Source organism: Erigeron canadensis, chromosome 8, assembly GCF_010389155.1.
Source record: "Erigeron canadensis isolate Cc75 chromosome 8, C_canadensis_v1, whole genome shotgun sequence".
In the NCBI taxonomy this organism is placed as follows: domain Eukaryota; kingdom Viridiplantae; phylum Streptophyta; class Magnoliopsida; order Asterales; family Asteraceae; genus Erigeron; species Erigeron canadensis.
The window spans coordinates 22,840,254-22,862,638 of record NC_057768.1 but is presented as its reverse complement, the minus strand read 5'-3'; the positions used below and the strand labels follow the sequence as shown (position 1 = coordinate 22,862,638).

The window sequence follows — 22,385 nt, the reverse complement described above, 5'->3', positions numbered from 1 at the left end:
GAATTCCCCAAAAGTAGAGAAAGCGAATGGTATGAACAATAGGCATTTAATAATTGTCATGTAGTCGAAGTAGATGACTTTTAATTAATCTTGATATAAAAACTCTCTCTTTTCGATTAATTCTACGGAATTACTAAATTTTTATTATTGGCGGCAACAATGGTGGAACAACACCGAGACGTTGGTCAGAATTGGCTAGAAAAATATTATTTATGTTGGGTTGGGTGAGATTGATATTGAGTCTTGACCAATGGTTGCGAAATAAAGAAGCGGTGAAATTGATCTATACACTAACTTAATCAATCCATACGCTAACTTTCTCCAGTTACTCGAACTCCATTTAGGCTACTTGTTGGATTTGCTCGAACTCCACAGTCTTCCACCTCCCTGACGGCTTCTTCATTAGCCGTTTCTATCACTCCCGTTGCCAACTCTATCACAATCATCAGCCGATCTGTCTCTATCTCTATCTCTATATATGTATATATAGATCATTGATAACAGTGGTCCAATGGTTTTGATTCATCTGAGTCGGGAGTGAAAAACGCATTTGGGTAACGCTAGTCAAAATGATAAAACTCATTTTGATTATTTTGGTTTGAGTTTCTTTTATGTTTGGTTCAGATTATTTATTGTTATGATAGATTTTTTATTATGTTTATTATACAATTTTTTTTTATAGATTCAATTAATATAGAATTATAGAAATTGGTTGATTTTGAGGAAAAAAATATGAAATAAAAGGACCAATATACCTTTATGTCGTGCCACATAAGATATCCAATCGTGCTTTTTATTGACATGATATGCTAACATGGCACTTAACGGTTGACTCACAATGAAAACTAACGACATTATTTTTATTGAGAAATTTTTAGAAATAAAATCATTTTAACATATGAAACCTAAATATGTTTCCTTGTTAGGAATTTTGAGTAAAATGTTATCTTTTCCCTTATTATAATATTATATTTTATTATATTTTAATAATTATGTAGTTTTATATTAATATTCAAATTAAATTACTCAATAAGTTAATATTTGATCACGAAATTAATTCATTGGTTATACTAGATCTTTATAAGTTGTCACATAGTGTTCTAACAAAACATTTCATTTATATTCACGAACATAAACATACTATCACGGTTCATAAACATAAATGAACAAATTTCTTTTTGTTAATTTTCATTCACTAGACTAGATAAACAAACACGACATCAAATGGTTTATGAACTGTTAATGAAATGTTTGTTTTTTTTTTTTTAATGTTTGGTTCTTTTTAGACTCACACCTTCGTCCGGTCACAAACATACTTAGTCAATCTTCTAGTCATCAAATGTGCATTCGTTACAATCATCTTCTAGTCACGCCTACACACCCACCCATTCTAGTTAACAAAAGTACAAAACAATTAGTATACTGTACTAAACAATCGTTCAACAGGACAACTCAATTACCGGAAACCAAAACACAATGACAACATCTCTAATCTCATCATCATCATCATCACCATCATCATTGTCATTACCATTATCAACATCAAAAAATAGAATTTATAATAGTTCAACACAATTCAATAATAATAAAACCCCCAATTCATTTATTCATCCTCCAACCATCAAACCCAGCACCTGTTTTTCTTCAAAATCAACAAGATTCTTATCATTTTTACCTTCCAAAACAATTATAAAAGCAGCAGCAACAGCTGAAGTGGTATCAGAAATCCCATATCCGAAAATTGGGGCCCAGACAGTTGGTCCCACTATTTCATCTGACCATCTTCTTCAAAATGTTCAACTTGCTGCCCAAACCGGTGCTCAGGTTACCCCCATATTATATATATATAGATGGTTAGATACATCAAAATTTGTTTCTGTGTCTATGATTGCAGTTATCTAATAATTGCTAGAAATTAGTTTGAATGATCTTTTTTTTTTTTATCATTTTTTTGAACTTGAGAGATTGTGAAGTGAAATATAAGAGCATCCCTATATTAGTAGTTTGTAGATAAGTTATTGGTTTTTTTATTTTAATTTTTTTAATTGATATCTCAGGTTGTCATGGAAGCTGTAAGCAAGCCTAGGAATATTAGCTATAAAGGACTCACTGATTTGGTTACCGAGTACGCCTCTCTCGACTTCCTTTCTTGTTCTCGATTTATAAATTTTGTCTTACTTTGTTATATAAGTTTCTATATAATGATTTTTATTCCCTACAACCGTTGGATAGGAGGACTAGATCATAAGTTTTTACCATAAACTGCCTCATTATTGATAATGTTGTTTGTATCGGCTATCGTGTAATGTAGATAGTTTTATCTATTTTTTTTAGGATAACAAAAAAGAGTAATTTACTTGCAGCACAGATAAAATGAGTGAGGCGGCCATTCTTAGTGTTGTGAGAAAGAATTTCCCGGATCACCTTATTCTAGGAGAGGAGGGAGGGGTGATTGGCGATTCCTCTTCTGATTATCTTTGGTGCATCGATCCGTTGGGTATGTGTTTACTTACACGTCTTTCATTTAGTATAATTAGCATCATAGTGGCTTTTATTGTTAAATTAGGTGGCTTTTTGGTACTCTATATGAGTTGATGTTGTTCATCAATCTCCATATCGTTAGTCACACTATGCCCGTATAATGTTTATTTAGATGGGACGACAAACTTTGCTCATGGATATCCCAGCTTTGCAGTCTCAGTTGGAGTGCTCTTTAAAGGAAAGCCAGCTGCTGCTGCTGTGGTAATAATGAAATGATCCATGTTTTACTTCGAAGTTTAATGACTTAGATATACGAGAGATACTTTAGTTTGGTTGTGAGGTATGCAACATTAAATGATGCACATTTTTTGTAAATTGGTATAAGGTGACGTTTCATTGCCTTTTGTGATCTAGTATCTCAAATATTTGAGACTTCTTAGTCATTGGTGTGAAGTTCTTTAAGTGAAGACTTCAGATCTGCAACCCATCATCACCGTTGATAACATTATTTAAAGCTTATCAGTTTTACTCAAAAATGGTCGATAAGAAGAAAGAAACTATTCACAAGTGTATCGATAAAAGACTAAGATCATGTGTCAACTATTATTGTGTATAATCAGAACCAAGGGTTTTCACATACGTGAAATTATGGGCAGGTGGAGTTTGTTGGAGGCGCCATGTGCTGGAACACACGAACATTCTCTGCAGTTTCTGGTATGGATATATTATTTTAACAAGAGCATCCTGTAAACTCCGTACAATTCTGCTTTCAGAATCCAGATACTTCTATAACGAGTTTTTTTTACCTGTTTCAGGTGGAGGTGCATTCTGTAATGGACAAAAGATACATGTTAGTCAGACAGACAATGTAAGGTTTCATGCTATCTTTGAATGTATATAAGAGGAGAATTGCTTCTCTTTAATAGGGACAAATAACTCTCTTTTTGTATGTTTTGCTGATGAGTTTTGTCCGCTTAGAGGGACAATGCATGGTGCTTGGCTTTGTCAGGCTTTCATGCCTGGCGTTGCTCGGCGACCATACTAGCCGTTTGGCATTACTTTTGGGGTTTTGGTCTTCTTACGCTAATCCGCCTCTCCCTTAATCTTCATTTATTTTTTCCTACACACCTACACACTCCTTTCATTTCAAAAAGATGGGACACCAACAAAAAGTTACATTTTAAGATATGTGTAATAAAGTAAGCTTTTATGTGATAAAATTTGGTTATCATTTTACTTAAATTGTGAATAGATGAAAAAGTGAATATCTAATGTGTTTTTGGGAAAGTGGACAAGTATTTTGGGATAACCAAATTGGTAATGTGGACAATCACATTGGGATAGAGGGAGTAGTTAATAGGGGTGTCTTGCAATGATAACATGGGTAAAATTGATAAAATATCGAAAACTGATGTGGTGCCAGGCGTCGTCTGGTACCACGATACTTGATGCTCTTATGACTTATGTATAGTTCTATTTTTGACAAAATATTTATAACAATAGAATTGTTGAATATGCAACTGCTGTTAAGCTTCATTTCAGTTTGGTATTAAAAATTTTTATTTCTGATAAACTGTGTTACAACAACTCATAGGTTGCACGATCTCTACTTGTGACTGGGTTTGGATACGAACATGATGATCCATGGGCTACCAACATGAACTTATTCAAAGAATATACTGACATCAGCCGGGTAATTACCATGAGTATATTAGTCATATATCTTTCATATTTTGGTCTGTTATAGTGAAGCTTGAGTTACTATTGTCTACCTTACGTGGTGTTTATATTCTAAAGAAGATCTTCAAGGCATTTCCGTCTGAAAAACCGAAAAGCACCTTGGAGGTTGCTAAATGGGCGGGTAAAGCGAGTTGGCTAACAGGTCAAAGCTGGCACATAAACGGACACATTTTGTCAAAAGTTTGCTAAAATGTTTTACATATATGTTAAGTGTGGCAAACCTGATATAATATAGTTTTGTGAATGAAATTAGGCTAGGAGGTCTATGCATGTATAGTACATTTTGGGCGACTGTGACAATTTTAACCCATTTGACCCGTTTCATTTTAAGCTGTTTTTCTTTGACCATATAATTGTAACCCAATTTAATCCAGTTATAAGCAAATGGGTCAAAATTGACACCTAAAACTGTAAAAGTTATCATTGTGCTTTTTTTAGGGTGTGCGAAGACTGGGTGCAGCTGCTGTAGATATGTGTCACGTTGCTCTTGGCATTGTAGAAGCATACTGGGAATATCGTCTAAAACCTTGGGATATGGCTGCTGGTGTTTTGGTAATGCTACTTATTATCAGGACATGCGATCCAAAGTCTATACTTTAATTTGCTTGTTTGATTCTTATGGATAGTACAAAACAACCAGCATTGGAAAATAGAGAAGGATAAATAAAAAGAAAACTAGTAATCCAACAATTTTGCATTTAAATTACTTGTTAATATTAGTTGTCAAGTTGCATTGTAGCTTTTGGTTAACAAGTTTTAGGCTCCATTTGCTGCACTAGATATCTGCAGCAGTCTATCCGATTATTTACCATGAACTTTAATCAAGAATGCTGCTATGTCAATTAAAAGTAGAGAGTTGTGTGGCAGATACTACTACTCTCTTGTAAGTTTACCTTCTACTTTTGATTAAGCAGATAGTTGAAGAAGCTGGCGGGGCAGTTTCTCGTATGGATGGTGGAAATTTTACGGTGTTTGACAGATCACTATTGGTTTCAAATGGTGTATTGCATTCTAAGGTATGTCTTATAGTTGTGCATGTACAAAAAAAATTTGATTTTATTCCAAACAAATTTTTTTTATATAATTTTTTTTTGTTTTTTTCCCTTTTGCCCTTTCATTTCTTCCTTCATAAAAAAAACATTTGTTGTTCATTTCCCCGAATCATCATTATCTTAATTGCAATAATATGAACAATCCTTTGACAAATTATCCCAAAGATCTTGACATAACTTGTGGTAGAAAATGCTAATAGTGTTGCTTTTGAAATGCAGCTTCTAGAGAAAATTGGACCTGCTACAGAGGAACTAAAAGGCAAGGGAATCGACTTCTCTTTATGGTACAAGCCAGATGATTATAACACAGAAGTATAATTAACATCGCGTATTGCTGTCACTATATGTTCTAGTTTTCTTTTTTCTTTTTGTTTTACACTTGCTTTCTGATCCTCCTATGCTACACAAATCAATAATCCAATAAGCACACTTATTCTGAGTCATCTTTTTCGTGAGATTTAATACACATAAGTCTTCTCAACTTAGCCCAATTTTGTTGTAGTATATACCCACCATAGGCCACAAATTTATTCACAACCTACAAATATGAGTTTCTGATGACCTAATAACCTAACAAACACAATTAATCAAGTAATTTGCTAGAAAGTTACCAATTTGCCAATAAAAAGAACAAAAACACAAAAGTCTAATAAAAATAAAACTTCCCCCTACACATATATTAATTTCAGGTTTCTTCTGAACATGAAGGGTTCCTGGTAATTGTTATCTCATCAGGCAAGGATTGCATTGACATGGTGCTATCTTCACCAGAGGGCGTTGTTAATGAGCTAAAAGACAAACTAACCACTAAAGGACGCGATTTTGGCAAGTTCATTATGGGTTCATCAGGATTCAAAAACAGCTGAGAAATTTTTCTCATAGTTGGCCGAAATTTAGACCCTGGATGCAAACAAGCAAGTCCAACCATTAGAGTCCTTCTCACTTGATTCGGGTCATATTTTCCATACAAACTCTGATCAACGCAGCTCAGAAGCTCGTCCTTTTCGTGCAGTTCCCATACATAATCCACAAGGCTGTTCTCATCCATTATCCCTTTCGATCTTTTTCCACAAACAACCTCTACAACCACCATTCCAAAGCTATATACATCGGATTCAGGTGTTGCCCTACCCGTGTAACTTACTTCTGGTGCTAGGTACCCTATCGTCCCAGCAACCATTGTCGTGACCGATGTATCATTATGGATCAACCTAGCCAGACCAAAATCACCTAAATGTGCATTGAAGTGGGAATCTAACATTATGTTGTTTGGCTTTACATCACGGTGAACAACCGGGCTACCACATTCTTCGTGAAGGTAGACTAATACCGAGGCTAAACCTGCTAGAATGTTGTAACGTTGTTCCCAGTTGAGCATTGGTTTCCCAATGTACTTATCGAGGCTACCATTAGGCATGTACTCATAGACAAGAAGGAGTTGATCACGATCGTGACACCAACCTTCTAATTGTACCAAGTTTTTGTGCCTTAATCGTCCAATCGTGCAGATCTCAGCCAAATACTCTTTCTCGCCTACAAAATAAACTAAAAGTTATACATGTATATACATATACAACACGAAGAAAGCCGGCATACCTTGAGAAAAACCTATAATATATACACACGAGGAACTAGTTATTGTGAAACATGTATTAAAGTAAAACAAATAGGATAAAATCTTGACCATTGTATACACTGATGCACAAAGAGTTTCATGATGTAGAACGGTTTTCGGTTAATTAAATTTTATTGTTTTTTTTTTGTTATTCTATAATACTTGTTTTATTTGAACCAGAAGCCAAACACATATATAGGATTTTATGCTGCAAAGTACTACTGATATGTTGGGCAAACCTTGAGTTGATGTTGCAGAAACCTTTTTGACAGCTATTATTTTCAAAGGATTCGATAAATGACCTTTGTAAACGCTTCCAAAACCACCCGTTCCTAGTAAGTTGTGCTTGCTGAAGTTTTTTGTCGCCTTTAAAAGTGTTTTGTATTTAAACACTTTAGGGGCATTTGCTGCATTTCGCGATAAACATTCAATTTCACTATGTCTTTCTTTTCTTTCTTTGTTCAGCCTAATTGCTCTTATGGCAAGTGGAAGAATAGCCACGATCAAAAGCAAAAGCGCGAACAGTACAGGAACAATGATCAGCAATAGGATCTTCATTTTGCCTCTGCCAACACCTGATTTGAGTGATTTTTCAGGCAGATCATATGATGTGAAATTCCAGCTAACAATATGATGAGATTGATGTTTACTGGCGGTTGCACCTGTGAATCCAATGAAAACTTGTTTCGGTACAGTTTTTTTCATGACAATGTGTTGCTTAATGAAATCGATTAGGGGTTCTCCAGTGTATGCTACCGAAATGTGAAGATTTTTTCCCCAGCCTTCATATGATATATTCACAGTGATATCTCTTCCACTCTTTAGATCAATCCCTAAACTTCCTAGACTCTTTACCTTGACCGGTTCCTGTACACTCACAGTGTCGATTGCAATGTGATTTCCATCAGGATCACCCACGAACTCGTTCTTGTATGTGTCTAGCTCTACCGCGAGTTGGCGAGGAATTCCACCTGAAAAGATTTAAATTTAGACCACATATAGCCCTAGACAAGATATTATTCCAATTCTGTTTATATGTTTAATTATCTAAAAAAGAGTTTGGTTTTTCCTTTATGGTTATGTCCAACCATTTGTGCTATCACCACCACCATATTAATAATGGGGTTCTTCCACGATATATTAGGGGTTGTCACATTGCGTGGGTACCGCTCTGATATATATAAAAATATAAAAAAGATGTGTAAGCAATAATCATGTATGTATATATCAAGTCACTCACATTGTGCTGAAGGACCAAGGATCCCCATATAAGAACCATAACTTAATTGCGGTGAAGGCTGATCATCTTGAGCAATGACAAACGCCATTCCATCACCGGACATTTTAGACTGAGGATCAACCACGATTCTAATAGTAAAAATAGTTACAAAGCTAGCGGGCCAAGCAATGACTGGAATCTTATACAGAAGCCGTCCAATTTGATTCTCCTGCCCATTGGCCGGAGTTATGAGTAAACTCCCATTACTTGATTCAACCGATCCCATACAGATAAAATCACCATCTTTGTTGCAACTATTTGAATCAAAAGATGCATACGAGAAATTGACATGACAAAATCCTAGATTTGGGAAAGAAAGGAAAACGATTAGCATAATTAGGATTAGCATGATCATGCGTGAACGAAGAACACCAAACACAAAGTAACAAGAGACTGATTGGATCATTTGGGATAGTATATATGATTGTTTCCTGTTTTTGGTAGCATTTTAGTTACAAACTAGTTATGTGAATTATAACTTCTTTCCAACTCTTGTCATTTTAATTGCAGTTTCTCGACAAAAATGGGATCTATAACATGGTAGAGATACATTCAAAGGTTTGAATCCAATGTTGGGTGTGTCTTGTTGGAATTGGTTGTAAGCTACCAACAAAAAATATACTATATACTACAAACAAAAAAGAGAATGCAGTTCCCAAACCATAGATTGCATTCTGATCTTAGGTTACATCTCATCATGCTCCTCCAAAATTCAGCATATCCATTTAGATTCCTTAGTTTTTTTCAATAATGACAAACAATCATGCCTTTACTCCTCAATTACACGAATGTCTGGGTATCCCAAGACTTCCGGAAAAATACCCCAATAATCCACCCTCATATACTAGGAAAAGGCCCGTTAAATTAAGGGTGGTGCAATGTGACCGGAGCAGTTGTAGAGTTTATAAATGGGATCTGAGGCGACGCCTGAGTATGAGGAGATCGCACTGGATATGGCTACTCTTTACGGATCCCCAGTAGCTTCAGTGACATTGGCGAAGGTATGCCTTAACTTCGCCGGGACTCGAACCCAGGTCAGGTGTGAGTTTTTCACCTTATAGTAGAAGTATGCATAGAATATATATCGTGTAATATCCGATGGTGATAGACAGAGAGTCCACAAAAAAGTCTATTGGGTAATTATCAATTCGAGTATGCAATTTCCTCGGCTAAAGGACATTCAGGAGGTACAGTGGACTCCTAATGTGTTTGTAAAGAAATGGATGTTGTGTTTGGAAATTCATTGAAGGTGGATAGTGGTTAACGCTCTTGTCTCAGAATATAAAGGTCAAAGGTCTGATTTTCATTGATGGCCGGAGGTAGGGGCGGAACCACATACTATTTAGGGGTGGCCTGAGCTACGGGTTTGCTAAATGCCTAAATTCATGTAGTTTAAATTTTTCGAAAAATGATGTACGGAGTATTTTTAACTGTGATACAGGTCAAATGAATATGGGGTACTGGTCAATGTAACCAATTTTAAAATTTTAAAACATTTTTCTATCTATAAAACTTATATAAATATATCAATACAACTAAATGATAAATAAAAACTATTAAAAGTGCCAAAAATTCTTAAAATCCATTAAAAATAGCCAAAAATCAGTAAAAGTTTGCTAAAAGTTGTAACAATTTTTTAGTTATCGTTGTTATCATTACTTTATGCCGATACAAGACTAGTATGAAAAAATAATTGTGCTACAGGTTATTTTCGATTCTGGTTCCGCCAGTGGCAGGAGGTCCTTTTGTACTTTATATGGAACCTGGACGGTTTTGTGACCCAAAAACTCGTGAAAGATAGCATTGATGTTACTTACTTACTTTTATTTTTTATGATAAATGTATACGTCCAGCCCCTCAAAAATTAGGGAGGACGAGAATTATGGTCGAACTTGGTGTAACATCCTAAATTTTATTTGTATTAATTAACATTATAATCTAGAGTAAATGTTGATGGAATTATTATGCTTTGATTATGGGCTAGAATGATTAAGTGTTAATTATTTAGGTGTGTAAATAAATTGTAAGTAGGCATTTTTGGGTGAAGAATATATGTATCTCTTATAGAAAAGAAAGAAAGCTTTTAGCTAATGTCGGACTTGTGTTCCTACATGATAACAAAGTTGGGCTTGCATTTAAATGCGCATATGGGTTAGGCTCTAGTCAAGTATATAAATTTACGTAGGGTTAAATATAAAATACGAGAACCAATAACTAAAACGATAAGTTGGGAGGTATAGTAGTACGTAACTAAGTCTACTTGTAGTAAACTTTGATGTACAGGGTAATTTGTTCGAGACTTGCTACTGCGTTTATGTAAATCCATCATCTGCTTTTCTTGTGACACTAATAAATATTTATACTGATTTAATCCAAAATTGTTGGTTTGTGGTTGCCATATTAATCCACAATATTAGGTGACGTATTATGGTATCCATCATAAATATGTAAATAATGGCCTAGTCAAATTTAGTATAAATAATCCTTTCAAACTTTAAAAGGGTTATTTGTCGATCTATGGGATTTGTTTCAAGTATTACATATAAAAGTTTGTCATTCAGGAGTAATGGTCGTGTTGGTAGCTTAATGGTTTCGACCTAATATGCGAGTTGGTATAACCTCAGTTCCATCGTGAGTCATGTTTTAAAATGGCAATGGTGTACATGAGCAATACGAATTGAGGATTATGATGGTGTTTCTATAAAAGAAAATAGTAACTAATCATGATATTAATCTCATGATATTAATCTCAGATTCATGGATGTGTTTTGGTGGATCAATTATTAATACTAGTGTCTTATTTATTTAATGGTCTAGGTATTTTGAAGTTTGCAGAGTAACAAGTAAAGTTGCATTCTCATTTGCTTTGAGGTAAGATAACTACCTTTTTGACACAAGGAACACAACAAGAACTTAGTTTTCATAATTAACGATAGTTAAAACCCTTTTCATACGCTTGTTAAGTTATGGGAATTTCGGGAGGGCTTATGGTTGGTTTGATGCATGCTATGCCTTAGTTAACTTATTTATTAATGTAATGCATGCTTTAGCTTGTGATGATTGACATGTTTGACTCGATTGTTTACGGTTGATATATTGTTATGATTTGCATGGTTAATTGAGATTGTGATTACATGCTTGATATATATTTGATTGACCTATACATGTAGTACACTAGACTCATGTAGGATTGTCATGATTCACGGTTGCACGATAGGGGCCCTAAAATGATGAGATTGAAATGATTGATAAAACTATGCTATTGAAACGGCTGATAAATCCTTAAGGTAAATACGGTTGATAAATTCGAGTATAAACTTATGGTTGAAAAGTGTTAAGCTTAACCCATGCTAGTCCCAAGAGGGGCTGGTGTGCTGCGGTTGGTCGGACGGGGTAGTCATGATGCCTCTTACGACATGGTCACGATTGCTTGAGTTTACCGGGTGGTTATGACCGATCACTATGCTTTTCTAAACGGCTTTCTCCTGGATTTGGTTATGCCTATCCTTAACGATGCCGATGGATCCCGAAAGGACTACCCATCATGTCAGGTGCAAGGTTCCTTGAATGGTTGGATGACCGCCTACGCACAACCCGCGATTGATTTACTTGTGACATAAGTCACTACTTAACGATTGAAAATGGCATAACCTATTATTGATGATTGAGATTGACAACGATAACTGTCGAGATGATTTGAGGTTGTTAGGCACATGTAGGAATATAATCTTCCTATTGTGTTATTCGATTGGTATATGTGATGATTGCTATATGCTTGACATCCGTATGATATTTATAAGATTGATTTAATTGGCAACCTCTTTATGAAACATGTGGTTATCTTACTCGGCTTTTTAAGCTGACAATTGTTTTGTTGAAAATGTTGTGTTTCCTCAGGTTGGTCATTAAAGATTGCATAGAGTGAGACATGGGTAGATAGTTGCTTGAGGAAGACTTTATATTGCCATAGTTTTGTCTTATTTATTAGACATTTATAATTTATGTTAGTGAGATAGTATTGTCCTTAGGTTGTTGATTCATTTATGGATTTCTTAGATTATTGTTATGATGCAATAAGTAACTGTAACATTCGAGAAATTTGACTTTTGTTGACCCGTTAGTTTTGTGTACATTTGATTAATGATGATCGTTTACTCTATATATGATCGAGTTTGGCTATGATTTAATTGTGTTTAAGGTGAATATGCATTTATATATATATAATGATCGTTTTTAGTCAAGTTGTGTTTGCATGATATTCAAGGTGTTTTATGAGATCGAATGGTCGTTAATGTAATGGTCGATTGCTAACTTGTGGTGTAACTAGATTGAGTAGGTAAATGAACTATCCATGGGTCAACCCATACCCAAGACCCAACCTAATCCTCTTGCATTCAATCCCCTCCCACCCACCAAATTCCTTTCACTATCTCTTTTCTCTCTCTCACTTATTGCAAGAACTCTTGCACATAGCTCTCTCTCTCTCTCTCTAAATTTAATACACAAAATTAGTTGTTTCTAGCAAGAATTGGTTAGGGGTTTTCATCTTTGTCATCATAATAACAATATATCAAAATTTGGGGTTTCATAGTGCAAGGATTCATTCGAAAACGGGTCAAATCCGGAATTTAGCTTTTGTGGAAGATTTTTGTAAGGTATATCCATCTCAAATTCATCATTTAAGATTTATAAACTTGTTTCTAAGCTTAACCTCTCAAACTCTTGATAAAAATCGGATTCAAAGTGTAATTAGGTCAAGATTAGGGTTCTTGGATGTGTGAAATGGGTCATGAACGATTTTAGACAAGAAATGATGTTATGAATCGAATTTATATAGTGGGTTATGTTTGTTTATGTTCAATTTCGTCTATTCAAGATTGAAAATGAGTTTTGGGTCAATTTTAGTGTCAAAACCCGTTTTGAGCAAGAACATGCCCAGGTGTGGCACATTGGGTATGCATGTGCCACAGTTTTTGTGTAAGTTCCGAACATGGTCAAATATGTGCCACATGCATGTGTGCATGTGCCACATAATTGACAAAAATCCGAAATAGCTAAATATGTGCCACATGCAGTAATGCATGTGCCACAGTTTTTGTGTAAAGTCTCAACAGAGTCAAATATGCGCCACATTCATGTATGCATGTGCCACATTTGCCCAAAAATCTGAAAAAGCCAAATATGTGCCACATGCATTTCCTGCGTGCCACATATTTGCTAATTATGTATATTTTGTGTTCTAAATCCATCTTATAAACCATTCTTGGGGTGGTGGCATAGTGTAGGATATAATGTGACTATAAGATGTTGATGTAATAGGTTTGTGATCGTTGTGGTCCCCGCTCACCCGCTTAAGCTCATTCTAACAACTTCTAAAGCTAAGGTGAGTTCGTAGCCCCTTTTCTCTATATGATTTTGGGGTGGAAAGTGTACAACGTGTTTACTCGTTTTGTTGATCGTTATGTGTTAATTTAATTGTGAATCAAGGTTGCATGAATGATTGGCTATTTTATCAAGGTTATGTGTTTGTTTGTTTTGTGAATCGAGGTTGTATGAATGTTTGGCTAGTTATCAAGGTTATGTGTTTGTTTGCTTTGTGAATAAAGGTCGTATGATTGTTTGCTAGTTTATCCAGGTTATGTGCTCGTTTGGATTGTGAATCAAGGTTGTGTGATTGTATATGTTCGTATCAAGGTTATGAGGTTCATTAAATGATCCAATAAAGGTTTCAAGGCTTGGTGATCGTTTAACGATCCCAATTATGAGATCATTTAATGACCCAATCAAGGTTTCAAGGTGTCTGATCGTTTATCGATCCAAATCAAGGTTTCAAGGTTTTATGATCATTTAATGATCTAACTATGTTCGTATCAAGGTTAAACGGTTGTTATCCCGACACTTGGTTCTTATAGTCAAAACCTACGAACTCACCAACTTTATGTTGACGCATTTTAGTACACTTTTCAGGTAATCAAGTGAATCAAAGACGTGATGGATGATTGCATTGCATGTGATAGGATTGAGCTTGGACTTTTATAGATCCGTGATTCATTGCACCCGTTCATGGGTTATGCCTAGGATCGTTAGCCATCATTGAACTATCTTTTGTAAACTATTGATGGTGTTGTGCTCCTCGTGCATTATTTGATCCAAAACTTGTATTCGTATTTGAATTATGTATGGATTGCTCAAATCCTTGAATGCATTTAGTTGTCTCTACTTAATTCCCATGTCGTGCTGAGCTTTTCTATTAATGCCCCATGTTTCCGCCTAGTTGGGGTGTTACAGTAACACCAAAACTATGATTGATATTTCCGTTAGGAAATGATGATCTTTTAAAAAGGGACCTTTTCCGCATTAAATGGTTGTTTTATTTAAAAACTTTTGAAATCCATATTTTTAAATGTCGGGTGTTACACTTGGCTTCCGATTTATGGTATCACAATGGTCATTTCTTCATATTTGGTGATTTTAGTTCTACTAGATCCGCCTACGAGAGGATTATATCATGTTTTTGGACGCAAAATGTTATTCACTTCAAAATTTTCATTGATTCCATATATCCAATCGATAGTGGGTACCGGTTTACTCGTATAACAATGATTTTAATTAGAAACCGAAGAAAATTTAGTGTTAGAACTTCATACAAGTTTTGAAAATTGTATAGGTAAAATAACTTGTATAATTCTCAAATATCAAAAGACAAATGCGAGGGATTTATAGGTTTGAAGTTAGGGTGACAAAAATTTTACAAATAAACATTTAAAAACACATGTGACATGTGTGATGGTTCATACTCCAGTCAACCAAGAAAGAAAAAGAAAAGATTACATAGGCATGATATTAGGGGGGAAATCGAGAAAATCATATCAATGATATGTTTTAACTAAACTATATAGGGTTTGCAGTATAAGTAATTCTAGAAAACGAAATTGAAACGAATACATTAGGACGATGGCAATGGGGCTAGGCATGGTCATGCCTAGCGGCAAACACTGCCGCCATGCTTTAGGCATGAGCTAGGCATGGAGGTTCCAGGCAAACATTGCCGCTCAGGCATGAGTGTGGGCAGAGATAGAGCCAGAAACCTTTTTTACGATGGGGCAATTTTGAAAGTTGTTTGTCATATTTATATGAGTCGTATCCAAAAATGTAAACAAAATTCGACCCTAGCTCGAGAATACAAAACGGATCCTCAAAAGAATTTTGTCACCCACAACGGGTGTAACACTCATATTAAAAAATACGAGTTTATTTTGATAAAAATAAAGACCGCACGTGTAGTCTTATTGAATAAAAATGTAAATAATGTAAGAAACCCGAAAAATATATTTATTATTTAATAGTTAGCTTATATATATATATATATATATATATATATATAATTTTACATAACTATTATGATTATTATAATTAATTGTTTATGATAAATATATATAATAATTTGAAAGAAAATAATTTTTCCCTAAACGACTACATTAATACTGTACTACACATTTACATACCCAAACAAAGAAAGCTTTTTATTTAACTTTTTTTCATTCTTTTTATTAAAAATTAAATCAACTCAAGTTTTTTATTTAGTCAATAGAGAGATCTAATTCAAAATTATTGCTTCGATTACCAATGACTTTCAAAGATTAAGCTTATAACAACGGAGATAACATTTGTATGTATTTCCTATTTATGTTTTCTTATTTTAAAAAAAAAATTACAAATATATCATTCAAATTTTGAAAAATTACATTGTAATAAAAATGGAGTGGGTGTAGCTGACCCCACTGCCCCCATAGCAGCTCCGTCCATGGGTGTGGAAGAGTGCCTTTTCTAACCGTTGGAAGCTTTGTAACGTCTTTTTACTATTTTATATTATTTATTTTTTGGATCGTTTCACTCTTTTGAATTAAAAAAAAAAATTAGTTGTTACAGGTGATTTTTTTTTCCGAACATTCAAATTTTATTGATCATAAAACTAGCGAGAAGCTAGGAGTACAATCCAAGGGAAAGAAAAAAGTCAAAATATAAAGTTTACAGGAGATTATATATTAAAAGCATTCCATTTGTTCCAATCCACTCGGTATTTCGTCGACCTGTTTGTCAGCCATAGGAAGCTTAGAGACTTTATTTCATTTGTTGCGAAACGAGTTGATGGCTTATAGGATGAGAACACGACTGCATTACGGCATTTCCATATTATCCAACAATAGGCAAGTATTATGAGGTTAACGAAGAAGATGATCTACAGAATACATCACATGATATCTTTGACTTTTATACGGAGAATCTCTCATTCATTACATTATTACAATTAACCCCCTATATTTTTAAGTTTGACAAATATACACCACTACTTGATTATAGCTTGACACATATATCGTTTGTTTATTTTTTTTAAGTTCGACGCAAATTTTATATTTTTAAATATATTATATTTGTATTCGTTGTTTAAATTATAAATATATATATATATATATATATATATAACATAAATATAAAACTAATAAAATTAAATTATTTGAGGTATGGGAATACATGGTTGTCATGGGTTAGGCATGAGTTAGGCATAAAATAACGTGAAGGTATATCATTGATGGATTGCTATATATGATTAGACATGGGAGGCATGATTGTCATCATCCTTATACAAAATCTCAATTATTGAATCAAGGTTTTAATTATTTATTTAAGTTAAGAATTTTCTCAAATGTTTAAATATAGATATGGATTTCGAGTTCATAAAGAAAAAAAAGAGTTGACATTTGTAGGTAAAGCACCATTAGATTATAGAAAGCCTAATGTGACGGTATGACAATTGTGCCAATGATGATGGTGGTGGTATCGATGTGCGTATTAATATAAAAGTGAGAGATGTTAAAGGGAGTGATATAGTTATTTTAAAAGTTGCTAGATATATGTTTGAAGATAGTTACTTAGGGTTATCAACTACTTAGTTGTAAAAGTTGAAAGGAATAAATGCTTTATAATGTTATGTAGAGATAGAGATAAAGATAGGTAAATAAGATAAGTATTTTTGAATGTAATAAACTTTGGACGAATGTCTATAGTGTGAAATAAATAAAGTTGTGTTCATTGTATGTAATTATCTTTAAATGATGTCTATTGTGTGTATCCAAATGTATCTGACCAATCAAAAACTAACAAGTGGCCGTTATATATGGTTGCCATGCATGAACTTTTACCTACAATAGACAATTTAAAAATAAATAAATATAATGAATACAACTTTAACTATATTACATTATAAACATTTATCCAAATTGTAGATATTTATCCTAGATAAATAGGTAAAGCTTGATAGCAAAGCAACATACTTTAAATTTATTCAATTCCATATTATGTGCACAAAAAACAAAATGATCTCAAATCCCAAAGAAGTTAACGGGAAGAAGGAACCAACTTCGATTCATTCTCTTCTTGGTTCACTCACCTGCACATGGAGGTTGTGTAGCATTCTACGTTCCCTCTTATCCTTATGTATTTAAGATTTTTTTATCCCATTTTTGAAAATAACATCTTTACCAAGGGCGCATTTTTTAGTATAAAGTTAGGGGTGTTTAATGTGACAACTCGCCAAATCGCAATAAATGAGAGGGTAACGAGCTCTAAATTAGACGTTTTCAAGATATTATTGACATAAAAAATATAATCTTTGTAATAAAGAGTTGAACTTATTCTATAGATTCTACGACATTCAAAATACAAGCCGGCTCGATAAACTTGGAAAATCGGGCCGCTAATCAAATAATGATTTTTTATATAATAGAAGATGAGTTTTTAAATAGATTAAAAAGTGTACTTGCCTATCGCGTGGAGAGATTAAGTTATAACCGGCATTTTGTCAACGTTGATTACAAGGCTTTGATTCTATTGCACTTGTCCTGTTTTGACGCTAAAATATTCGTATTCATAGTTTCAAACATGTTAGTTAAAAATTATGGATGATTCATAATATATATAGTAGTAACTTCAAATTTATTTACCTTTTTTTAAAACGGAAAATGTTATTTGTTGTTAATCAGGTTTCTTCAAAGTTATTTTATAACACCAATGTCTTGATTTAAACTCGGACCTTCTCCTTAGTCTAGGTTACCAAAAACACATTCTTAAAACAGTATTCTCATTCTTGCCAAGAATATTATTTTTAAAGATAAAAACAAGTGAAAAAGGTTTGCACATTCAATCCAATAACAAAGCTAGGTAGATATAAATAATCTCTAAGCAAGCACCATTCAAGAACTACAAGTTGAAGCTATCTATCAAATGGATCAAGAACAAGAACAATTTCAATTTCTTGGCTTCTTTGGCATCTTCAAAGAGACCTTCAAAATCATCTCAACTTATAAACAAATCTTCACACAAATTACACTCTCCATCATCCTTCCTCTTTCTTTCATTTTCTTAGCTCATATCGAAGTATCTGAAGACCTTTTCGGCAAAATCATAGACAATGAGAATGCTCTTGATCAAACCCCAAAAGACACAAAGACGTACAATTCACTCTCTGACTTAATCTCTTCCGAATGGACATACTTTTGGGTGTTCAAAACTCTATACTTTATATTTTTCCTCATCCTTTCCTTGATCTCTACCTCATCTATTGTTTACACCATTGCATGTATCTACACATCAAAACACATGAATTTCAAGAAAGTGATGAGCGTCGTTCCAAAAGTTTGGAAACGATTAATGGTCACATTTGTTTGGAATTTCATCATTGTTTTTGCATTCAATCTACTAGCATTGGTGGTTTTGGTCTCATGGGTAGCCTTGATTGGTTTTACAATGTTTGGTCTTTTCATTCTTAGCCTTTTGGGCATCATTTATTTGGCGATTTTCATTTACATTAGTGTTGTTTGGCACTTGGCTAGTGTGGTTTCGGTTTTGGAAGAAGATTATGGTATTAAAGCAATGTTAAAGAGCAAAGACTTGATCAAAGGAAAGGCGGGTGTTTCTATTGTAATCTATTGTTTCCTGAACTTATGTTTTATTGCGATTCAAGTGGGTTTTGACAGGCACGTTGTGCTTGCACAAGATGGTTCACTCGTGAGCAGAACCATTTTCGGCGTTATATTTTTCTTGTTGCTTTCGCTACTAATTCTTTTCAGCCTTACTGCCCAAACCATTGTGTATTTCGTCTGCAAATCCTACCATCATGAACACATTGATAAATCATTGTTGGCTGATCATCTCGAGGTCTATCTTGGAGATTACTTACCATTAAATTCAAAGAATGTACAACTAGAAAGCTTCGACATTTAGAATTATAATTGTAACGGTATCCTATTTTGTAACATTATGTGCTACTATATATATTCTTCACATTTGAAATGAGAAATGATTATTTGGGTATTTTATTTTTTTCATTAGTTCCCATATAGTTAAGTGAAGAATATATATATATATAGTCTTTTTATATACCCAACTCCATTCAAATAAAAAACATTTAATTATTATACTCAAAATGTAACTTTTAATCACAAAGCGATCTGCCAAAACGGTAGGATGTAAAAGTACATTGATAGGGGGAGTGTTTTGCCTTGGAGTTAAAAATGCTTACGTAAGTTGAAATTAACACATTTTATACCCTGTTAGATTTTTGTTTTTATATTCTATATCTGTACCATAAAAATCTCAATGCTTTTATACCATGCATAATCTTTTCCAAATTAATAGTAGTGTTGGAGAATCAATTTTTGTTTTTCTATTTCCAAACGCTCCAACACCCCACTATAAGTTAATATTTGAGAGTAATACAAGTAGTTGAAAATTTGTCTTGATAAGAAAAAAGCAAAGCAATATGAATTGAAATTATTCAATTTCGTATTACTAGGCAAAAATATAAAAATGATCTCAAATCCCAAAGAAGTTAAATGGAAGAACTAACAAACTTTATTCTTGGTTCACTCACTTGCACATGGAGATTGTGTAGGATTGTACCATTCCCCTCTATCCTATATAAAATACGGAGCATATAGAGTTAGGTATTTTTAAAAATACAACTATCATAACTGATTATTATTATATTTTGTGGGGTCCATTTTTGTGTATCGAACAATGATTTTAAATAAAACAGGTTATTTTTAAAAGAGTGGAAAAAAAAGTATACTTTAGCATTAGTCTTCAACTCGAACTCGTTATGGCGATGACCGCGAGCCGGTGGTGAAGAATCTGCGGTCATGATAATGGTGTTTTTGTACTACAAACAGTAAAATAAAATAAAAATTAAAAATCTACTTGGTTATACTGGTGGGAGGATTTTTTGATATGAGAAAAATGTTGCGCTTATAATAATTAGTTTTGATTCATGGTTGGAGTGACCACTGCAAATGATCTTACAAGGCTTTAATTTTTTTGAACTTCTTCTATGTTAACACTAAATTCTTTATAATTCATTTTTATAGGAGTTAATTGCATATTTCATCTTTGTCGTTTGTTCATTATCGTGGTTTACTTTTCTTTTCAAAATTTTAATGTAAGGGTCCAAACTACTCAGTTATGTAACGAGTTACATCCTTGAAAAAGAATGTAAATCATGGAAATGATGAACAAACCACATAAACGAATCTTGCAATTAACTCTATTTATAGTTCAAAAAAATTTAGTTAAAAATTATGTACTGATTCCTAATATATTTTGTAACTTTAAAAAACAAAAGGATATTATATTTCTGGACTAGATAAAAGCAAGTGATAACGGTTTGCATACTCAACGTAACAAGTCAATAAGAATGTATACTCAATCGAATAAGTCAATCTTTAAGCAAGCACCATTCAAGAACTGTAGGTTGATGCTGTCAAGAACAATTTAAATTACTTGGCTTATTTGACATCTTCAAAGAGACCTTCAAAATAATCTCAGCTTATAAACAAATCTTTACACAAATTAACCTCTACATCATCCTTCCTCTCTCTTTAATTTTATTGGCTCGTATCAAAGTGTCTGAAGACCTTTTCACCAAAATCATAGGCAATTAGAATGTTCTTGATCAAACCCCAGAAAACACGAAAATCTACAATACACTATCTGGTTTAATCTCTTCCGAATTGAAATATTTTTGGCTATTCAAAACTATATACTTCATATCTTTCTTCATTTTCTTCCTCTTCTCTACCTCATCTATTGTTTATACCATACACATCAAAACAGACGACTTTCAAGAAAGTGATGGACGTAGTTCCAAAGGTTTAGAAACGACTAATGGTCTCAAAACCTATTTGGAATGTTATCATTGTTTTCGCATTCAATCTACTAACATTTGGTCTTCCGGTCAGTGTTGATTGGTTGTACGACGTTTGGTCTTCTCATTCAATTCTTAGCCTTTTGGGCATCCGTTCACTTACATTAGTATTGTTTAGCACTTGGCTAGCGAAATTTCAGATTTGGAAGAAGATCATGGTTTCCTTAACTTACATTTTATTGCAATTCAAAGAGGTTTTGAGAGCAAGTCGTGCTTGCACAAGCCTATTCTCTTGTGATCAGAAATTTTCAGCATTATCTTTTTCTTTTTGCTTTCACAACTGATTCTTTTCTGGCCTTGCTTCCCAAACAATTGTGTATTTGGTTTGCAAATTGCAAATCCCACCATCATGAATATATTGATTCATCATTCTTGGCCGATCATCTCAAGGTCTATCTTGGAGATTACTTTGCTTTTTATGATACCATCACTAGTTCAGTTATCTAAACTACCCCCAAATCTATCTCATTTTTAAAACAAAATTCCGCTACAATGCACAGGTATTATGCTCGTGATTAATCAAGTGAAATATAGTCAATTTACAGTTTATCAGTTACTTCTGATGTACTCTTTCTTTAGTTTTGAGATCACATTCTTCTTTAGTTTTGAGATCACATTCTTCAAATAAATTTGTTTTATTGACTTGCTAGAAATGCATTTTTCTCCATATGAAATCAGATGCAACCTGGAAAAACAAAAATGTACACCTAATAATATAACGAAGTACGCTTACAACTAGAATAATCCAACTAAAACTAAAATAACCTAATCAAACAAAAATTTAAAATGTAACCGGTAGTCTGGTATGACGGGTTAAAAGGGTCATTTAAATTGATTTCATATAACTTATAACGTGACAGTATAATATAATTCTGCTAACATTATTCTAAACCTCTTGCATTGAACTGAATTATTCCGAAAAGCAACTGTAAAAGTCGCCGCAATTGGCTTGGACAAGTT

At 33.6% G+C, this 22,385-nt stretch overlaps 3 protein-coding genes and 1 long non-coding RNA gene across 4 annotated transcripts; 3 read left to right on the top strand and 1 right to left on the bottom strand.

Moving 5' to 3' along the window:
* The first annotated feature begins 1,360 nt into the window (after positions 1–1,360).
* On the top strand, positions 1,361–5,716 carry LOC122578204 (phosphatase IMPL1, chloroplastic). The gene is made up of 10 exons (XM_043750112.1): positions 1,361–1,824; positions 2,058–2,125; positions 2,364–2,497; positions 2,654–2,742; positions 3,138–3,195; positions 3,297–3,349; positions 4,076–4,174; positions 4,660–4,773; positions 5,136–5,237; positions 5,493–5,716. Exons 1-10 carry the CDS (start codon positions 1,477–1,479, stop codon positions 5,589–5,591), a joined length of 1,164 nt encoding a protein of 387 aa, XP_043606047.1. The 5' UTR covers positions 1,361–1,476; the 3' UTR covers positions 5,592–5,716.
* A 174-nt stretch (positions 5,717–5,890) lies between these two features.
* LOC122580362 lies at positions 5,891–7,675 on the top strand. Its single transcript, XR_006320778.1, has 2 exons — positions 5,891–7,223; positions 7,354–7,675. It is a non-coding gene; the product is annotated as an uncharacterized LOC122580362 (long non-coding RNA).
* Positions 7,676–7,714: 39 nt separating this feature from the next.
* On the bottom strand, positions 7,715–8,393 carry LOC122610439 (seed leukoagglutinin-like). Its single transcript, XM_043783431.1, has 3 exons — positions 8,129–8,393; positions 7,803–7,859; positions 7,715–7,755 (listed from the first exon to the last, which is right to left on the bottom strand). Exons 1-3 carry the CDS (start codon positions 8,391–8,393, stop codon positions 7,715–7,717), a joined length of 363 nt encoding a protein of 120 aa, XP_043639366.1.
* A 10,055-nt stretch (positions 8,394–18,448) lies between these two features.
* On the top strand, positions 18,449–19,447 carry LOC122610438. Its single transcript, XM_043783430.1, has one exon. It carries the CDS (start codon positions 18,449–18,451, stop codon positions 19,445–19,447), a length of 999 nt encoding a protein of 332 aa, XP_043639365.1.
* Positions 19,448–22,385: the final 2,938 nt, after the last annotated feature.

What these genes read in the sequence shown, in the direction of transcription:
- LOC122610439 (XM_043783431.1), bottom strand. Translation starts at nt 8,393, where the DNA reads ATGGGATCGGTTGAATCAAGTAATGGGAGTTTACTCATAACTCCGGCC. An exon ending in CCTTGGTCCTTCAGCACAAT is followed by an intron (nt 7,860 to 8,128) that starts GTGAGTGACTTG and finishes AAATCTTTTCAG; the next exon opens with GTGGAATTCCTCGCCAACTC. An exon ending in ATACAAGAACGAGTTCGTGG is followed by an intron (nt 7,756 to 7,802) that starts GTGATCCTGATG and finishes GTGAGTGTACAG; the next exon opens with GAACCGGTCAAGGTAAAGAG.
- LOC122578204 (XM_043750112.1), top strand. Translation starts at nt 1,477, where the DNA reads ATGACAACATCTCTAATCTCATCATCATCATCATCACCATCATCATTG. An exon ending in TTGGTGCATCGATCCGTTGG is followed by an intron (nt 2,498 to 2,653) that starts GTATGTGTTTAC and finishes ATGTTTATTTAG; the next exon opens with ATGGGACGACAAACTTTGCT. An exon ending in AGCCAGCTGCTGCTGCTGTG is followed by an intron (nt 2,743 to 3,137) that starts GTAATAATGAAA and finishes AATTATGGGCAG; the next exon opens with GTGGAGTTTGTTGGAGGCGC.
- LOC122610438 (XM_043783430.1), top strand. Translation starts at nt 18,449, where the DNA reads ATGGATCAAGAACAAGAACAATTTCAATTTCTTGGCTTCTTTGGCATC.